We start from the raw sequence: 15,130 nt of genomic DNA, 5'->3' as shown, positions 1-15,130 counted from the left end.
TGTCAACTGACTACATTGCTGTTAGTTTGTTCTGGTCTACAATGACCACTAAATTGCATTCAAAATCATGTCAGTTAATACAATTGTTGGCATCTGTGTTTAAACAGTAAAAATCTTGTGGACCTCATAGATTCAGTTATTACTTATCTAGATTTAACATTATTAATGACTTTCACTTGGAAATTATTTGGAGGAAGGGAGTCTTTTTACTTCTTTGGAATGTGAGGGAGTTCAGTGTTGTAAAGTGTGTGGGAAGAGAGGGGGGGACTTGATAAATTGTGTAGGATGGAGATTTGGGGCACATGAACAAAAACTTGGATTAATTCAATAAAATAATTATAATAGGCTGGTTTAAGGGAAATAGAGAATAAACATTCATAACAATGCATTTGTTTGCTTGGAATATTTTTGAAACTTAGTTGGGTGGAGCTCCATGTGAAAGCCTTCAGCACTTTTTTCATGCAGTTAATTGTCCTGTGGGATGGAGCCTTCATTAGAATTATTGGCACTTACTGTATCTTATTAAAACAACCTCCGGTGTGGCCTTTATATAGTCCTACACGCCATAGGAGGGTAGTTATTTATAATGATATAGAAGATGCATACTACATTTATATTTGAAGGACATTCATCTAGGACATGGGTACTCGAATTGGGGGTTGTGCTATCATCCTGCCTTTCCCATGTTACATTGCCAAATAGGAAATGGCTCTTGGCTAGATCCTGGGTACCTGGCATGGACGGGAATTCCTAGAGGTAGTTGTTTGGGGCTACAGCATGACAGATGCTGAGTGTTACTGACCTTTGGAATACACCATTTATCAATTAACTGGCAGGTGTGAAGTGTTGCATTCTAAAGGGATTATCACCTTTGTTCCAACCAGATCAGAGAAGAAGTGGGAGAGGGTGAGGGGGGTAAAAAAAGACACCCACTGAAGACTGATTATAATGAATGAAGGTTCAGCTGGTACTTTTGTTTCCCCAGTAGAGAATGGAGGAGGAGAGGGGTCACTACTGTTGTGTCTCACTCTTTCCTTGACTGGTGAAGTGAAGACTAGGGAAATGACAGTTTTACTTCACTGGTTTCAGAGTAGCAGCCGTGTTAGTCTGTATTCGCAAAAAGAAAAGGAGTACTTGTGGCACCTTAGAGACTAACAAATTTATTAGAGCATAAGCTTTCGTGAGCTACAGCTCACTTCATCGGATGCATTTGGTGGAAAAAAAAAAAGCTTTTTTTTCCACCAAATGCATCCGATGAAGTGAGCTGTAGCTCACGAAAGCTTATGCTCTAATAAATTTGTTAGTCTCTAAGGTGCCACAAGTACTCCTTTTCTTTTTACTTCACTGTGTGCCTGTGTAAAATTTTTATATCCTTGCAAAATAATGCTTGAATTGCCTAACAATGGAACTGCAAAGGAAGTGAACAGTAGCAGCTTTGTACAGAGAAATCTCTTATGAAATATTTCCTGGTGACTCAACCTCTATTTGCTAAACTGATCTAAGATCTGATGGATTCCTGTATGTCTCTTTTAAACAAAATCTTACTATTGTAATTATTTTTGTTTTGTTTCTTATATTTACATGGCTAGGATATGTAAACCTATTAATATTTCCTAAACAAATTGTGTGTGTGTGTGTGTGTGTGTTGGGGGGAATCATTAATTTTGCAACCTTATCTTCAAGTGCATTTTTCCTTGAAATCTCTTCGAATTGACAGTTGTTAATGATTTCAGTCTTAATCAAGACTTCTCACTGTTCCCCCAAAGATGGTTCATTTCTTTGACCAAAAACACTCCTGAAAAATGGACTACAGTTGTTACCAGTTCTATACTGACTACTGATTTGTTGCTCCAGTTTTGTATTTGTTTAGACTAGGAAAAGTGATCAAGGTTGGCCTGAGGTTAGCCAACACGTTTCCGCTCACAGTTCAATGCATTTCTCTCTCCTTCCTCTAAACCCCTACCTATCCTCTACGCTACATAGAATATTGATCCCAAAAATGGAGCAGTAAGAGACACTCTGAAGTCCACTAGGGATTTCACTGTTGCTATTGATTTTATGTAGAAGGTGTTCAGATACTACAGTGATGGTGTATGCATCATCATTTAATGCATACGTACTTAGAGAGCTAATATCAACTTTTCCCTGATCTAGATACAATATTAGTTAAACTCAGTTTAGGTATTACGGACATCAATCAGCTAAATTGAGGCAAAAGTTGTTAACCTATATATTTATGCTTGGGAAAGGATTAAAGTTACGTTGGGGTTAGCTAGATATTTTAGCTAACATGAATCTCATCTGAACCACTTTCCTAATATATATGAATCTTTAGTGACAGGCTGGGATTTTCAGAGGAGCCTTGCTCTCTTCGGTTCCTTTGAACATCCTTCCCGTAAAAAAGACTGTCATTTGAAGTAGTACTCATGATGCATTAATTTCCAAATAAGTATTTGAGAAAGCGAAATCTGAAACCAAGCTCATGATGTCAGGCAAAGTGCTGGAGTTTAAATTTTCAAAAACGACTAGTGATTTTCAGAAGTGGGTGGTTGATGTTACAACGTTGACAGTTGTGCTGCAACTGTACGAATACAAGTCTATTGTGAAAAGAAAAGGAGTACTTGTGGCACCACAAGTACTCCTTTTCTTTTTGCGAATACAGACTAACACGGCTGCTACTCTGAAACAAGTCTATTGTGAGTAGACCTAACTGCTGGGTTCCATGTGCTTCTAAGCCCATGTGGTCTGGGTAGAATCTACTAATTGTTTGTAGTCCTGGGTCTCTAGGTTGCACTCCCAGGCTCAGACCTTGTGTCTGAGTCCTTCCTTGGGACATGGGACTCCACAGTGCAGTCGCTTAGGCCCTGAAACCAACGTCTCAGCTTTTCTGAGCCCCCAGTTGCTTAGACACGCTCTCTAGAGTTCCACCTAGGCAGTGGAACTCAAGCTTCTAGTTTAACACCTTCAGGGAAAACGTGGCATGGAAGCAAGGAACATCGGCTTAGCAAAGGAATTTAACCAAAGTTACTCTACTCATAACGTATTTGAGAGTTACAGATCTTTGAGAACAGGCCTGAGACGCATCCCTCCTGGGCCTGATCTAGTTCCTTCTGAGAATCTGAAACTTGTCAGTGTTCAAGCTGAGCAGAGTCCTTCCTGCCCCTTCTGATTCCTGCCCATCAGGCTTATATGTGGTGATGGTCAAGCCCCCTGCTTCAGAGCAGCACCCCTTTTTAAATGGCTCTTTAAATGTTTCTTCTTTTGCCATGTGGCCAAGCTGAGAAGCTGCAGATTCATCGGCCATGCTAGTGACCATGTGTAGAAAATTCATTGTTCCATATGTCATGGATTTACAGGATCTGTGCCATTTCCTAACCTTTAGACAGTCCATGGGGAGGATATGTTCAGTGTGCTAGACCCCCAAAGGGTCACACTCTGCCACAAGGGTAGGCCACATAGTCTCAGTGGCTCCAAAACTGTGCTTCTGGGCTCCAGCATTCCTGTTTCTCTCACTGTGAGCTATGTCCAGCGAGTCCCACTGAAGTAAATTCTTGTTCAGAGACTTTTACTCCATTCAAAGACCAATGCATTTCAGAAAATATTTGCTTTTCAAAACAGATTAGGGTTTTTATTGTTCAACTGGAATACAACATCAGGAAGCCCTTAGGTTAGCATAGAGGAAACAAAAGTTAAGGCTTATTCCATATTGGCACTGAGGCAAGAATAAAAAATCTAATTTGGAAAGTACAAAAAACAGCAAGGTAGCAACTGGATAAACCATTAAGTGAAGGATTAGGGCATTCTTATTTGTCATGTATCAATCCTGCAAGAAATTGAATTATGAGCCTTTATATTCAGAGGCAATCCCCTGTGCTGGAGAGAAGTTGGCACTGTGCTGGGAAGATCTTCAATTAATTGGTGAGTTCCTCAGAGGAGAGTTATGGAAACGAGGTCTTGTTGGGTTCAGTAAATCTTCCTTCTCCCTGACCAGAAAGTGCTCTCGGGTACCTGTGAGATGAGGAATAGCGCAGCCAGGTGGAATAGTGGCAGGTGCTGGACTAGGGGAAGGGAGCCCAAGACACCTTCCAGCTATACCCAGGAGGAGAAAATGATATACATTTATGGCTATTTCACATACCTTTCCTAAATCTAAATTGGGGGCAGATAGTTTAAATGTACTTACTAAGAGACACAGTAAAGTTAAAATTCATATAACATTGTTAAAAAGCACTTTCTTTAGACTTGTTAACAGAATATTCAAATAGGCAGTCTACTATCTTGCAGTGCTTCCCCCAATCCACTAACTTGCACCACTCAATCAGCACAAGGGAAGCTGAAACTTTCTGTAAGTACCCTGTAGGGAATACCTCTTGCATGAGGGAGAGCTCAGTAGGTGTAGAGCTAGCACTTATGCCTCCTTTCCCAAAGGCCACAGCACCAGGGCCCAGCGCTAGAAGATGCCTCCTCCCCGAAAATATGCCTCAAGAATTCAGCTGCATCATTGTAGCACTTCAGTGTAGACAGTATGTATGCCGATGGGAGAACCCCTCCTGTCAGCATAGATAATACACCTCCTCGAGAGACGGTAGCTAGGTTAACAGAATAATTCTTCTGTCTACCTAGCACTGTCTATGCAAGGACTTTGAGTTGTTTAACAACACTTAAGGGTGTGGATTTTTCACATGCCTGACTCACATAAGTAAACCAGCCTGATTTTCTAGTGTAGACCAAGACTGAAACTTTCTCTTCACTATTTGTTAGTTTACACCTGTTTTGGGTTGGGCAATGAGAAAGTTTTCAAACTTAAAGACCTGTCATGCCATGGCATTTTTATTAATTTAATCAGTGCAATTAATATCTGAATAAGAATCCATCATAAATTTAAACCAACCCATATGCCACTTGATTGTTGCTCTCCTACCAATGGTATATGTAGCATAGTTTTAGAAGTGCTGAATTGGTCAAATTCACTTGTTTATAGTCAATTTCTAAATAACTGGGTTGGGTTGCAAACATTGCAGAATAATGTTACTTCCTCAAGAATGGTTTCCATGGAAATTGAGAATTATACATTTTTATTTTTTATGATTTGTTAAAACATTTGACATGAAACTGAATTGGAGCTATTTAAAGACCAGCTATATGGGGGGTGTTACAGATAAGATTAGCAAGTGCGGAAGTTTTTCTTGCAAGTATTTCCATCCCTTTTTTAAGAATTTTGCTTGTATTGAGATTTCTTGTTGACTCCTGGAATGGAAAGTGAAACAATGTCTTTAATTGGCATACAGTAAAGGATAAAAAGAAAAGGAGAACTTGTGGCACCTTAGAGACTAACAAATTTATTAGAGCATAAGCTTTCGTGAGCTACAGCTCACTTCATCGGATGCATTTGGTGGAAAAAACAGAGGGGAGATTTATTTAAGTGTGGCTTCTGCTCCTAAATCCCTTGAGCGCTTTTGAAATTCTGACCCAAATGTCCTCAAAACATGATAATGCATTGCATAAAGTGAACATGTGTTGTGAATGCTGTGTGCGTTTTAACCATATACTGCAACTGAAGCAGTTTTTCTAATGTGCATATTCATAATGCAGTCCAAGAACAAACTTTTAATAATCAAGAGTATTTTCAGTGAAATAGTAAGATTTAATCTGTGAAAAGTTTTTGATCTTGACACTGAGTTAAGGAAGTCTTGCAATCATTAAACAAAAGTGCTTTTTTTGAGAGGAGGGAATCTTGATAGTATCTGGCCCCTCTTCATGAGACGTGCACATATTTTAAAACCACAGAAAAATGAATTGTTGCAGCTGAACCTCTTGGAAGTACAAATGGAATTCTAGTATTTGTAGAATATTCCTTTAACAGTTTGTACTATGCTGAAGATAACTGTAAGGAAAAACATACCAACCCATCATTTTGGTAAATTTAGTTGAAATACAGTTCCTTTTTGAGTATCTGATGATTAAAATATTTGTACCTTCAGAGGCAGGATTCATACTACAGAATTTTATCAGAAAATTCTGATCTGCACTACCATCGTTTCAAATGAACTGGTATTAGTATGCGGAGCCCTAGTGTGGGCAAGTCTTTGTTGGCTGGAACTGGTGCAGATAAAGTGTTTGGTAGTACCGGCCATAATCTGGTTTAAGGTAGTTGATATGGGTCCTTTTCACATGTAATGCACAGTAGAAGATTAGATAAGTTTTATAAAGCTCTCAATATCCAAACACAAACATTTTAGCAGCATATTGTTACATGGATGTTGTATTCACCTCTTCTAAAGGAGCTGTCCTACCAGTATGAAAGGCAGTCATCAACCTATGAATGAAATTTGTGGTGTTTACATAAAGGAAAGAAAAAAGACATCTTTTCCCAAAAAAAACAAACAAACAACCCTACTTGGAATAATTATGGTGCTATGTCTACATGAAGCTTTCTTGGAAATCTCACTGGGGCAGTGCTGCTACTGGTAGTGGTGGAAGAGCTTACGCAGAAAGATCTGCAACATGTTGTAACCCATGTCTTCTGGATCCACTTATTAGATCTAGATGATATAGTGGTAAAAATGCTTGTGCCCTGTCTTAGTTCTCCCAGCATTATATCACCAGTGGAGGGGCATTAATGGTAGTACAATGGTAAAATATTTCCCCCAAAGGGCTAATGGAGACAAGGCTAGTGTGTAGTTCTATATTAGAGATAGTATTGTAAGAACCTTTTGGCAAGAATATTTATTGTATATATGTCCACCTGTGTACTATGTGTAAGAATGTATACATTTCTTTTTGTAGCCACGTCATGAATACTTTAATGTCCCAGTGTACTAAATGACTTCATTCATCATGCATGCAGAATTTCAGAGAGGAGATAGACCTGACTTATTCATGGCAGAACTTTATCCTCAGCTTGGTGAAATCAATCATCTTGAACACACTAGACTATACCACAACCATTATCTTTGCTGTTGTACTTTCCTTCTCCCCTTCTGTTTGTGTATTCTCATGTCTCATCTTGTTATAACTTGTGCTTGTCAGCAAATGATCTCTTACTGTGTGAAAAGTTTCAAGTCTTTTGTTTAACGTTTGTGTGGAAGTCATTCAGCTTGAATAAGTACATATTGTAACATCACTTGATCTTTTAAATATTTCAGGTGTGGTGTTACTTTAAAATACATATAAAATTGTAGTATACATCAGAAGTTTATAGAGAGAAACTAGTGATTCCATGGAATAGTGTAAGGTTTATCTTTTTAAAGTGTGTATAGAATACATACATACATATGTATAAGCTTTATGTATAGTTGTAAAACTGTGTACATCTCTAATGAAAAATGCAAAAGTAAAATGCATTTTCCTCTATCTTTTAATATCTTTTGAAAGTATTTGTTGGGGGCAGTGGTGATTTACTGTTTGTTTTGTATAGAGGTAGCGGGGAGAAATTGTTATGCCCAATCATTGGCATTTAAGATAGATAACGTTTTGGTAATGTCACAATCTCAGAGTTCTAACATTCTGATTTGTGTTTAAAGGTTGAGTACACTTGAGCACTTGTCCTCCTTTTATGGTAGTAATGGTTAAAATTGTTACCCAAGTACATTCCTTTGCAACCTAATACTTCAGAGGTTGTAACTTTTTGCTTTTACTATTCAGTCATTAATAGCATATTAAAATCTTAATGTTCATTGATCAGTATTTGTAGTTTGAAATAATGTATTTAATTGAAAAAGGAAGACTGCTTTAAAGATGTCTATTAAAATAACTACCCTGCGTGTATGCAGAGTCAAGATGAAGACGTATACTTCACCCTATATTGTCCACTAAAAGATTACATTATATAGAGCGAGTTTATCTTTAAGGCAAAGATTACATACATTTAAATAGAAAGGAACTGGTTAAATAAATCGACCACAAACAGTTTAAATTTTCAAAAGTATTTCATATATGGTGATGCACTACATTTTAAATGTCTATCTGACTTTAAAAAAATTTGGAGGACATGAAAGGGGAATTTTTGGATTTAATTTGCAGCATTTTGGGACATGTTATAGAAAATTAGATCATAGTGATGGTTTTCCATTTCCAAGTTTGTTACTCTTTTTTGTAAGACATTAACAGTTTGTGTGAACATGTGCAGTTGGTTAATGCTACTTTAATCTGCATTCTCTCGTGCCTGTTGGCTTAAAATGCTATGCATTGAGCTGTAACAAGATGCTGTTTCTCTTATCTGTATACAGCTGCTTGCTTTTAAATTACTAGATAATGAATTAGCTTTCCTGGCATGTCTGAAATAAAGTATTGCATGCACTTCTGTCTCATGTGAATGGCTTTTTTTCAACTCTTGGTTCTGGTATTTCAAATGTGTATTTGTTACCTCTGTTAAATTCTGTATTGCAGGTGCCATATAAAATGTTGTAAAAAGCATCCCATAACAGCTAGATAAAAATGTATGCTAATGTTTTCTAAATCTAAAAAACACAAATAGAACTAAATATAGCATAGATCTTGTCCATGTTTTTTTAAATCTTAAATTGATTTCTGCAGTTGGTAACAAAATGTTTAAAAATATCAAGGCAACCTAAATTGGAATGATGAAGGCAGTCGGTAAGAATTCACGATAAAATGTATCTGTCACAAGACTATTTCTTTTCGCTATTGTACAATAAGCATAATCATGACTTACTCACGAGGTTTAGCTCTAGATTTTTAATAACACAGTATCCAGTCAAATCCCATTGAATTTTATTTGAGTCATGAGTGAAGCAATGCGCTTAACTACACAGGATCAGTTAGCTGGAAGAAACTTTATTTTGAGTACAGTAAATACTTTTACAATTAAAGATTATCTGGAATTTGAATATACAGTGGCAGAAAAGTTCCTTAGTGTACAAAAATTGAAGTAACAATATTAATTGATATCATGAAGTTATTGTGGAAAGTATTTTTGGTCATTTAGGAAATCAATTTCACCTCTGTAGTTGTAGGTTTTCAAATCCATTATAATTAAAAGTTAGAATCACAGAAATGCAGGGCTGCAGGGGACCTAGCAGTCATCAAGTCAAGCACCCTGCCCTGAGGCAGGACCAAGTAAACCTAGACTATCCCTGACAAATGTTGAAAAATTGCATTAAAATAAACAGGATAAATGTAGACATCAAGCTCCCAGCAGCTTGCATGAGAATTTAACAGTTCTATTTCTCTTAATCCAACCATCAGAATAAAGTTCAACCCTCATTTATTATAATAAATGCTTAAAATTAGTGCACAGGGAAACAAATACTTAAAAAGACACTGTCAACTCATTGTTTTAATATACTTTTCAATTTGTTTTTGTTCTGTAATATTCTCAAAGCATGAAAATGTTGTTTCTTTTCTCACCAGTTTTGATATTTCATTTTAGAACAGGGGTGGACAAACTTTTTGGGCTGAGGGCCACATCTGGATGGGGAAATTGTATGCAGGGCCGGGGCAGGGGGTTGGGGTGTGGTGTGGTGTGCAGGAACAGGCTCAGGGAAGGGGGTTGGGGTGCAGGAGGAGGCTCAGGACGGGTGCAGGAGGCGTGTGGGGTGCGATGGGGGGCTCGGCAGGGAGTTGGGTACAGGGTGCAGCAGGGGGCTCAAGGCAGGGAGTTGGGGTGCAGGAAGGGTGTGAGGTGCACGCAGGGGGCTTAGGGCAGGGAGTTGGGGGTGCAGGAGGGGTTTGGGCTCCAGCCCGGCGCCGCTTACCTAAAGTGGTTCTGGAGTGGCAGTGGCGCATACTGGGGCCAGGGCAGGCTCCCTGCATGCCTGCCCTGGCCCCATGCCGCACCACTTCAGGAAGCAGCCGGCACCACAATCCAGTGTGGCCCCTGGGGAAGTGGGGGGGGCACAGGGCTCTGTGTGCTGCCCTTGCCACACCTCCAGGTACCTCCCCCGAAGCTCCCATTGGCCGCGGTTCCCCATTCCTGGCCAATGGGAGCTGCGGGGGGCAGTGCCTGGAGGCAAGGGCAATGCACAGAGCTTCCCCCCCCCCCCCCCCCGGGGTCAGGGTACTAGGGATGTGGTGCTGGTCGCTTTTGAGAGCAGTGCGGGGCCTGCGGCACCATGGGGGGCAATCCCGCAGACCAGATCCAAAGCCCTGAGGGGCCAGATTTGGCTTGCGAGCTGTAGTTTGCCCACCCTGTTTTAGAATCTTTTTTAAATTATTATTGTGGAGTAGAAATTTGCATAAGTATTTTTAACATTTTTAATAGTTAAAATGATAGTATGCAAAGGCTGTTTCACACCAGCTTCCATCTCAGTACAGGTCTGAGAATATTTAAATATTTCTTCAGTGGGAAAACATATCTGTGGGTGTTACATGGTTTGAAGTGAGATTTTATGTCCTGGGCTTTATTAGAAAGGGGAGATTTTTAATTTCATTGAAAAGTGGGTGGACTGAAAAAATCCACAGGATTTTCTTAATCAGATTGTAATAAGTGAGTGATTTTAGTCTCCTTTTCGTACTTAATTTCCAGCATTATTGATGGAGTTGTGTATACATTGAGGGTAGAATGGACCTCTTGGGTCAAATGTTGGGCGTAAGCTGCTCAACAGTGTCCTTTCAAAGTACAAAAATACACCTGTTTCAAGTTAAGTGGGACTGTCTTAATATTTATCTTTTTGCCTTTAACCCATGTGTATACACTGATTTACTATTAATCTAAGATTAAAAACTTGATCATTCTACGTATTACATGTATAGAGGTTAAATGACTCATTTCTGAAGTGCTAATGTTACAATACTAAACCACTTGAGTCAAATAGGTATAAGACTAGTAAACTGACGCTTTTAAAATGCATCTAAATAGTCTGTAAAACTAAGCTTTCTGAGGATTTGCTGCTAAATTGTAATTTTTCTTTTTCTTGCTTCATGACATGCCTTGTCTTAGGATGCTAAAGTAAGTTTGTGTTTTTTCATTCTCTGGGTGCTTTAAAATTACATTGGTTTTGGTTTCATAAAGACACAGTATCTCTTTTCATTGACGATGATGATGATGCTAAGTAATTGTGGAAATGGACAGCCCAGTTTTTCTAATTGGCTAGATCTTCTTCCAGTTGCTTAGAAGTATTGCTTCAAATTCCCAAAATGAAAGTCGGATACAGACTTTAGTATATATAAATATATTAAACACTTATTTGCTTTATTTGGTACAGGCCAACGGTCTTCATTGAAAATTTAGTGCAGTACCTTTAGGAAAGAACCTGGTTCCAGAAGTTTATACCTGGCCTAGAATACTATAGCACCAAATCTTGGGCATCCCTTCACTTCAAGATTCGCCATTTCATCCTTCTCAAATAGTTTTTATCCAGTATACAATAGTGTCTCTAGCTGGGAGGGCTATTTTGAGAATTAATACTGTTATTTCTGCCTGACTAGGACCTGTTGCTTCCAAAACTTAGGTTTAAAGGATACTGTAGCTATACAGTACATCAGCCATTTCATTTTTACTTGAGGGATTTTTGGAGCTCTCCATAAAATATCACAAAACGAAATAAAGTTAATCCATTACATGATTTTTAAAAATTCATGTCTGTTTTACTAAATTGTGACTTGTTCCATGGTGGAAGGTCTGATTTATTTTCTTTTTAGTGTTAAGGGGTCATAAAGCTTACAAGCCATCCCTATAAACCATGGCAAGCTTCTTAATAATCCTTTTAGAAATGTATCTGATGTCATACATATAAACTCACATTTTTCCTTATGATTTTTAATAAAGCACTTTCCATATTAACTTTCCACATATAAGCTTGTTTAATAGGAGCACAGGATCTGTTTACCACTGTCTCAAATTTTCCCTCCACAGGAAGCAGAGACCCCACGTAGTGTACTTGAAGAAATTGGACTCACATAAATCTCCTCTGAAGTCTCCTGGTGTTTTACGTACTGTAAATGTTCACTGCCATCATTTTAATGTTTAGCTAATGGTGTAAGATGCTGTTTGTCAGTATTACTGTTTTGCTAAGTTGCTTCATTCAGGCCTACAAGAAAATATCCCATTTAAAGTTTTAAAAAAGGGAACAAAAATTTAAAACCTCCAAAAAAGGATAAAAGAAAGGGATTTCAATTCAAGACCTCTCTTTGGTGCATTTGAGAGCATCATAGGTGACGACTTCGGTAATTACACTGTTTTATAAGCACCAGTGACTTAAGGAAACAAATGAATCAGCTTCAATACATTGTCATGTTTAACAGAAAGGAAAGTACGTGTGACAACTTTAAATGTGAAACGTAACAATATGGAACTTGGTTTTATGCAACCAAAGACTTATTTGTTCATCTACATTTTATGTCAACATTTGTGAAAAAATCTGCTTTTTTCAGTTAATACAGAAAGATTGGGAATTAACTGTTTACTATGGAATTTTTTTCATTATACCAAAGAACCCTATTATGATCTGTATATCAAACTGGTATGATCTGTTAAGGTGGCTTCATTTTTTAGGAACAGAGCTGCAACCGGACCATTTGATAGAAATGGAAGTATACAATACAAAGATTTTTCACACAAGTACATGAGAGTTAATGTATTATAAAGGGAATGCAGGTTGTAAGAAATAATTTGTTTATTGGAATCATCCTGTTTTTAACATCAATATTATTGCTTAATCACTGTAGACTTGTACCTAGATTATGTATTTTGCCCTTCTGACTATTCAGATTAGTAGATAGATAATGTAAAATATACTGGGGTAGCACTTAACATCATGGAAAGAAGGGGATAATCTAAAGGGAAAGTTAAAAATGTGCAATTTAAGAGTTAGAGAGAGCAGGTAGGTAAGAATATCTTTTATTGGATCAACTTCTGTTGGTGAGAGAGAGAGAAGCTTTTGAGCTTACTACACTTCAGGTCTGAGAAATGTACTCTGAGGGTCACAGCTAAATACCAGGTGGAACAGATGGTTTAGCATAAGTAGTTAAAACACATTTCAAGAGACCATTCAAGGTGAAATGCCCCACTAACACCCCTCCAGTCATAGGGGGAAATGGAAAGTGGGAAAAGGCAGCTGGGGGAGGGTTGTTAGTCAGCCCTGGCAGAGCCTTCCCAAAAGTGGGGGGGACCAGGGCTTCTGCCCCTTCTGTGGCTCTGCCCGAGTCCCTGCCAAGCCGAAAGCTGGAGCAGGTTGGGAGCTGTGGACTCTCCACCTACCTGGGGTTTGTGGGGGTCCCTAGAGCAGCCCATGGTAGGTGGAGGGCTCGTGGCTTTTACCCCAACCCAGCTCCAGCCGGGGGATAGGGGTAAGAGCCACACAGCCCGTCAGCTGTGAGGAGGCATGGGGAGCCCACTTTCACCTGCCCTGCGTGGGGAGCCTAGGGGCAGGGACATGGGCCAGGGGCTTCTCTTTGGGCCCCCCACCGTGGGCAGGTGGAAGTGTTGAGTCAACAGCACAGTGCTGTCTGCTGCCCAGGCTCCCCAGCCGGGCTCCAGTTGCTGGCCTGGCGGGGTGGGCCTCGGGCAAAAGTGGGGGGCAGGGCCTGTGGTGAAAAGCAGACAGGCCAGGCCCATCCGCTTTCAAAAAGTGGGAGGGCCATAGCCCCCCCATTCCAGCGCTGATGTTAGTGGGGGGGTATAGATTGTTGTGATAAACCATAAATCCAGTGGAAATTACAAGACAAAAACACCACATCACCTGTGTATGAAAACTTTTCTCAAAGTGATCACTCTAGATCTAACATATCAGTCCTCATCCTCAAAGGAAACCTGCACAACACTTTCAAAAGATGAACCTCTGAGTTTAAATTCATAACTTTGCTAGACACTAAAAATCATGGACTGAACAGACGCACTGAATTTGACTTATAACAACAATCTTGTATCCACTAACAACCCCCCCTACCCAAGCTGCCTTCCCCCATATTTCTTCTGGGTGCTAACAGGCCACTTCACCTTGAATGGTCCATTGAAATGTGTTAACTATTTATGCTATCTGTTCCACATTGTGTTTAGCTGTGACTAAGTACATTTCTCAGACCTGAAGAAGAGCTCCATGCAAAATCAAAAGCTTCTCACCAACAGAGTTCATCCAATAAAAGATATCACCTCATGTCTAATAATTTGTGACAGACATGGCTATACCATTGCATATAACTAATTTAGAAGTTTTTATTTTGAACCCTAGAAACAAGACTAATGGCTTTGCATTTACTAGTATATTATGGTATGCTCAATGGGGGCATAAGCACTTGTTTTAAAAATCTATTTTATTAACCTGCTTCATTGATAAACATTAATGTCCTGACTGTCACCGTACATGCAGGTGATATTCATTGTGAAATTACTAAACTTAAGCAAACAAGTGTTTATATACAGTACCACCAAACTAATTAACACTGAGGTCCTATTGAAAATTACTGAGTGAGTTTCAGTGTGTAAATGAACAAATAATCAAGGGTAATACACCACAAAATGTATTTTGTTCATTTATTTTGACAGTTATAGATGTTTTGCAATATAGTCTACACTTTAAGTATTTAGTCTTATGAGATCTCTGAACAGAACTCTGTTCTGTTGCTGAGAAGTCAGTGCCATTTTTTTTCTGCAAATTATATGTGGAGTAGCAAAGTTCTACTGTGTGTATTTGCAGTGATCACAAGGTGAGTGTTTTTCTAAGCTTACTTGTTGTATTGGAACTGACCATAGGCTCCATAACATTTCAGTTTGCTCACTTGACGTAAGCAGTACCACACATTTACAGTATTCATTTCCATTCATCTCGTGTACAAAACACAGGCCTCTCAAATCACTAGAATATCATGTTTGAAAAGGTACACAAGAGCCCTGTTCTGCATTTCACTCATGTCGAATATGCAAAAAAAAAAAAAAAAAAAAGGATACGACTGGTATGGGATGGCCTGCTGTTTGTGCTGTTGAAGTGATTGAATTATTGAATTTCCTTTATTTAAAATGTCAATCTGAAAGCAGTTTTTTATGTGTTTAAACAAACCTATTTCTAAAGTTTACGCTGTCACTTGTATGTGCTAGGCTGGATTAAGCTTTGTTGTGATTGTATCAAAACCTGTAACCACTGTCTTACAATTAAATTAATGTGATACTAATAAATGTTCACTTTTACACCATACTGTGTGCTTATATATAATCAAAGGTTTAATATTTTTGCAA

The 15,130-nt window shown here is 38.8% G+C and overlaps 1 protein-coding gene across 5 annotated transcripts in view; it reads left to right on the top strand.

The window, feature by feature from the left end:
- AP1S2 (adaptor related protein complex 1 subunit sigma 2) overlaps positions 1-15,087 on the top strand; it is a 36,913-nt gene extending 21,826 nt beyond the window's left edge. For 2 of the 5 annotated variants that reach the window (XR_005293955.2, XM_038409747.2), the window contains 2 exons: positions 10,901-10,909; positions 11,816-15,087. Coding sequence is in view for 3 of the 5 variants with exons in the window: in XM_038409747.2 (XP_038265675.1) it covers positions 10,901-10,909; positions 11,816-11,863 (57 nt within the window). In the remaining 2 variants the exon portion in view is untranslated. Of the gene's footprint in view, positions 1-6,786; positions 8,304-10,900; positions 10,910-11,815 lie in introns of those variants that run through there. The other 3 variants (XM_038409528.2, XM_038409653.2, XM_038409434.2) reach the window with 2 other exon arrangements.
- Positions 15,088-15,130: the final 43 nt, after the last annotated feature.

Source organism: Dermochelys coriacea, chromosome 1, assembly GCF_009764565.3.
Source record: "Dermochelys coriacea isolate rDerCor1 chromosome 1, rDerCor1.pri.v4, whole genome shotgun sequence".
Classification (NCBI taxonomy): domain Eukaryota; kingdom Metazoa; phylum Chordata; order Testudines; family Dermochelyidae; genus Dermochelys; species Dermochelys coriacea.
This window is presented reverse-complemented; position numbering and strand designations above follow the sequence as displayed.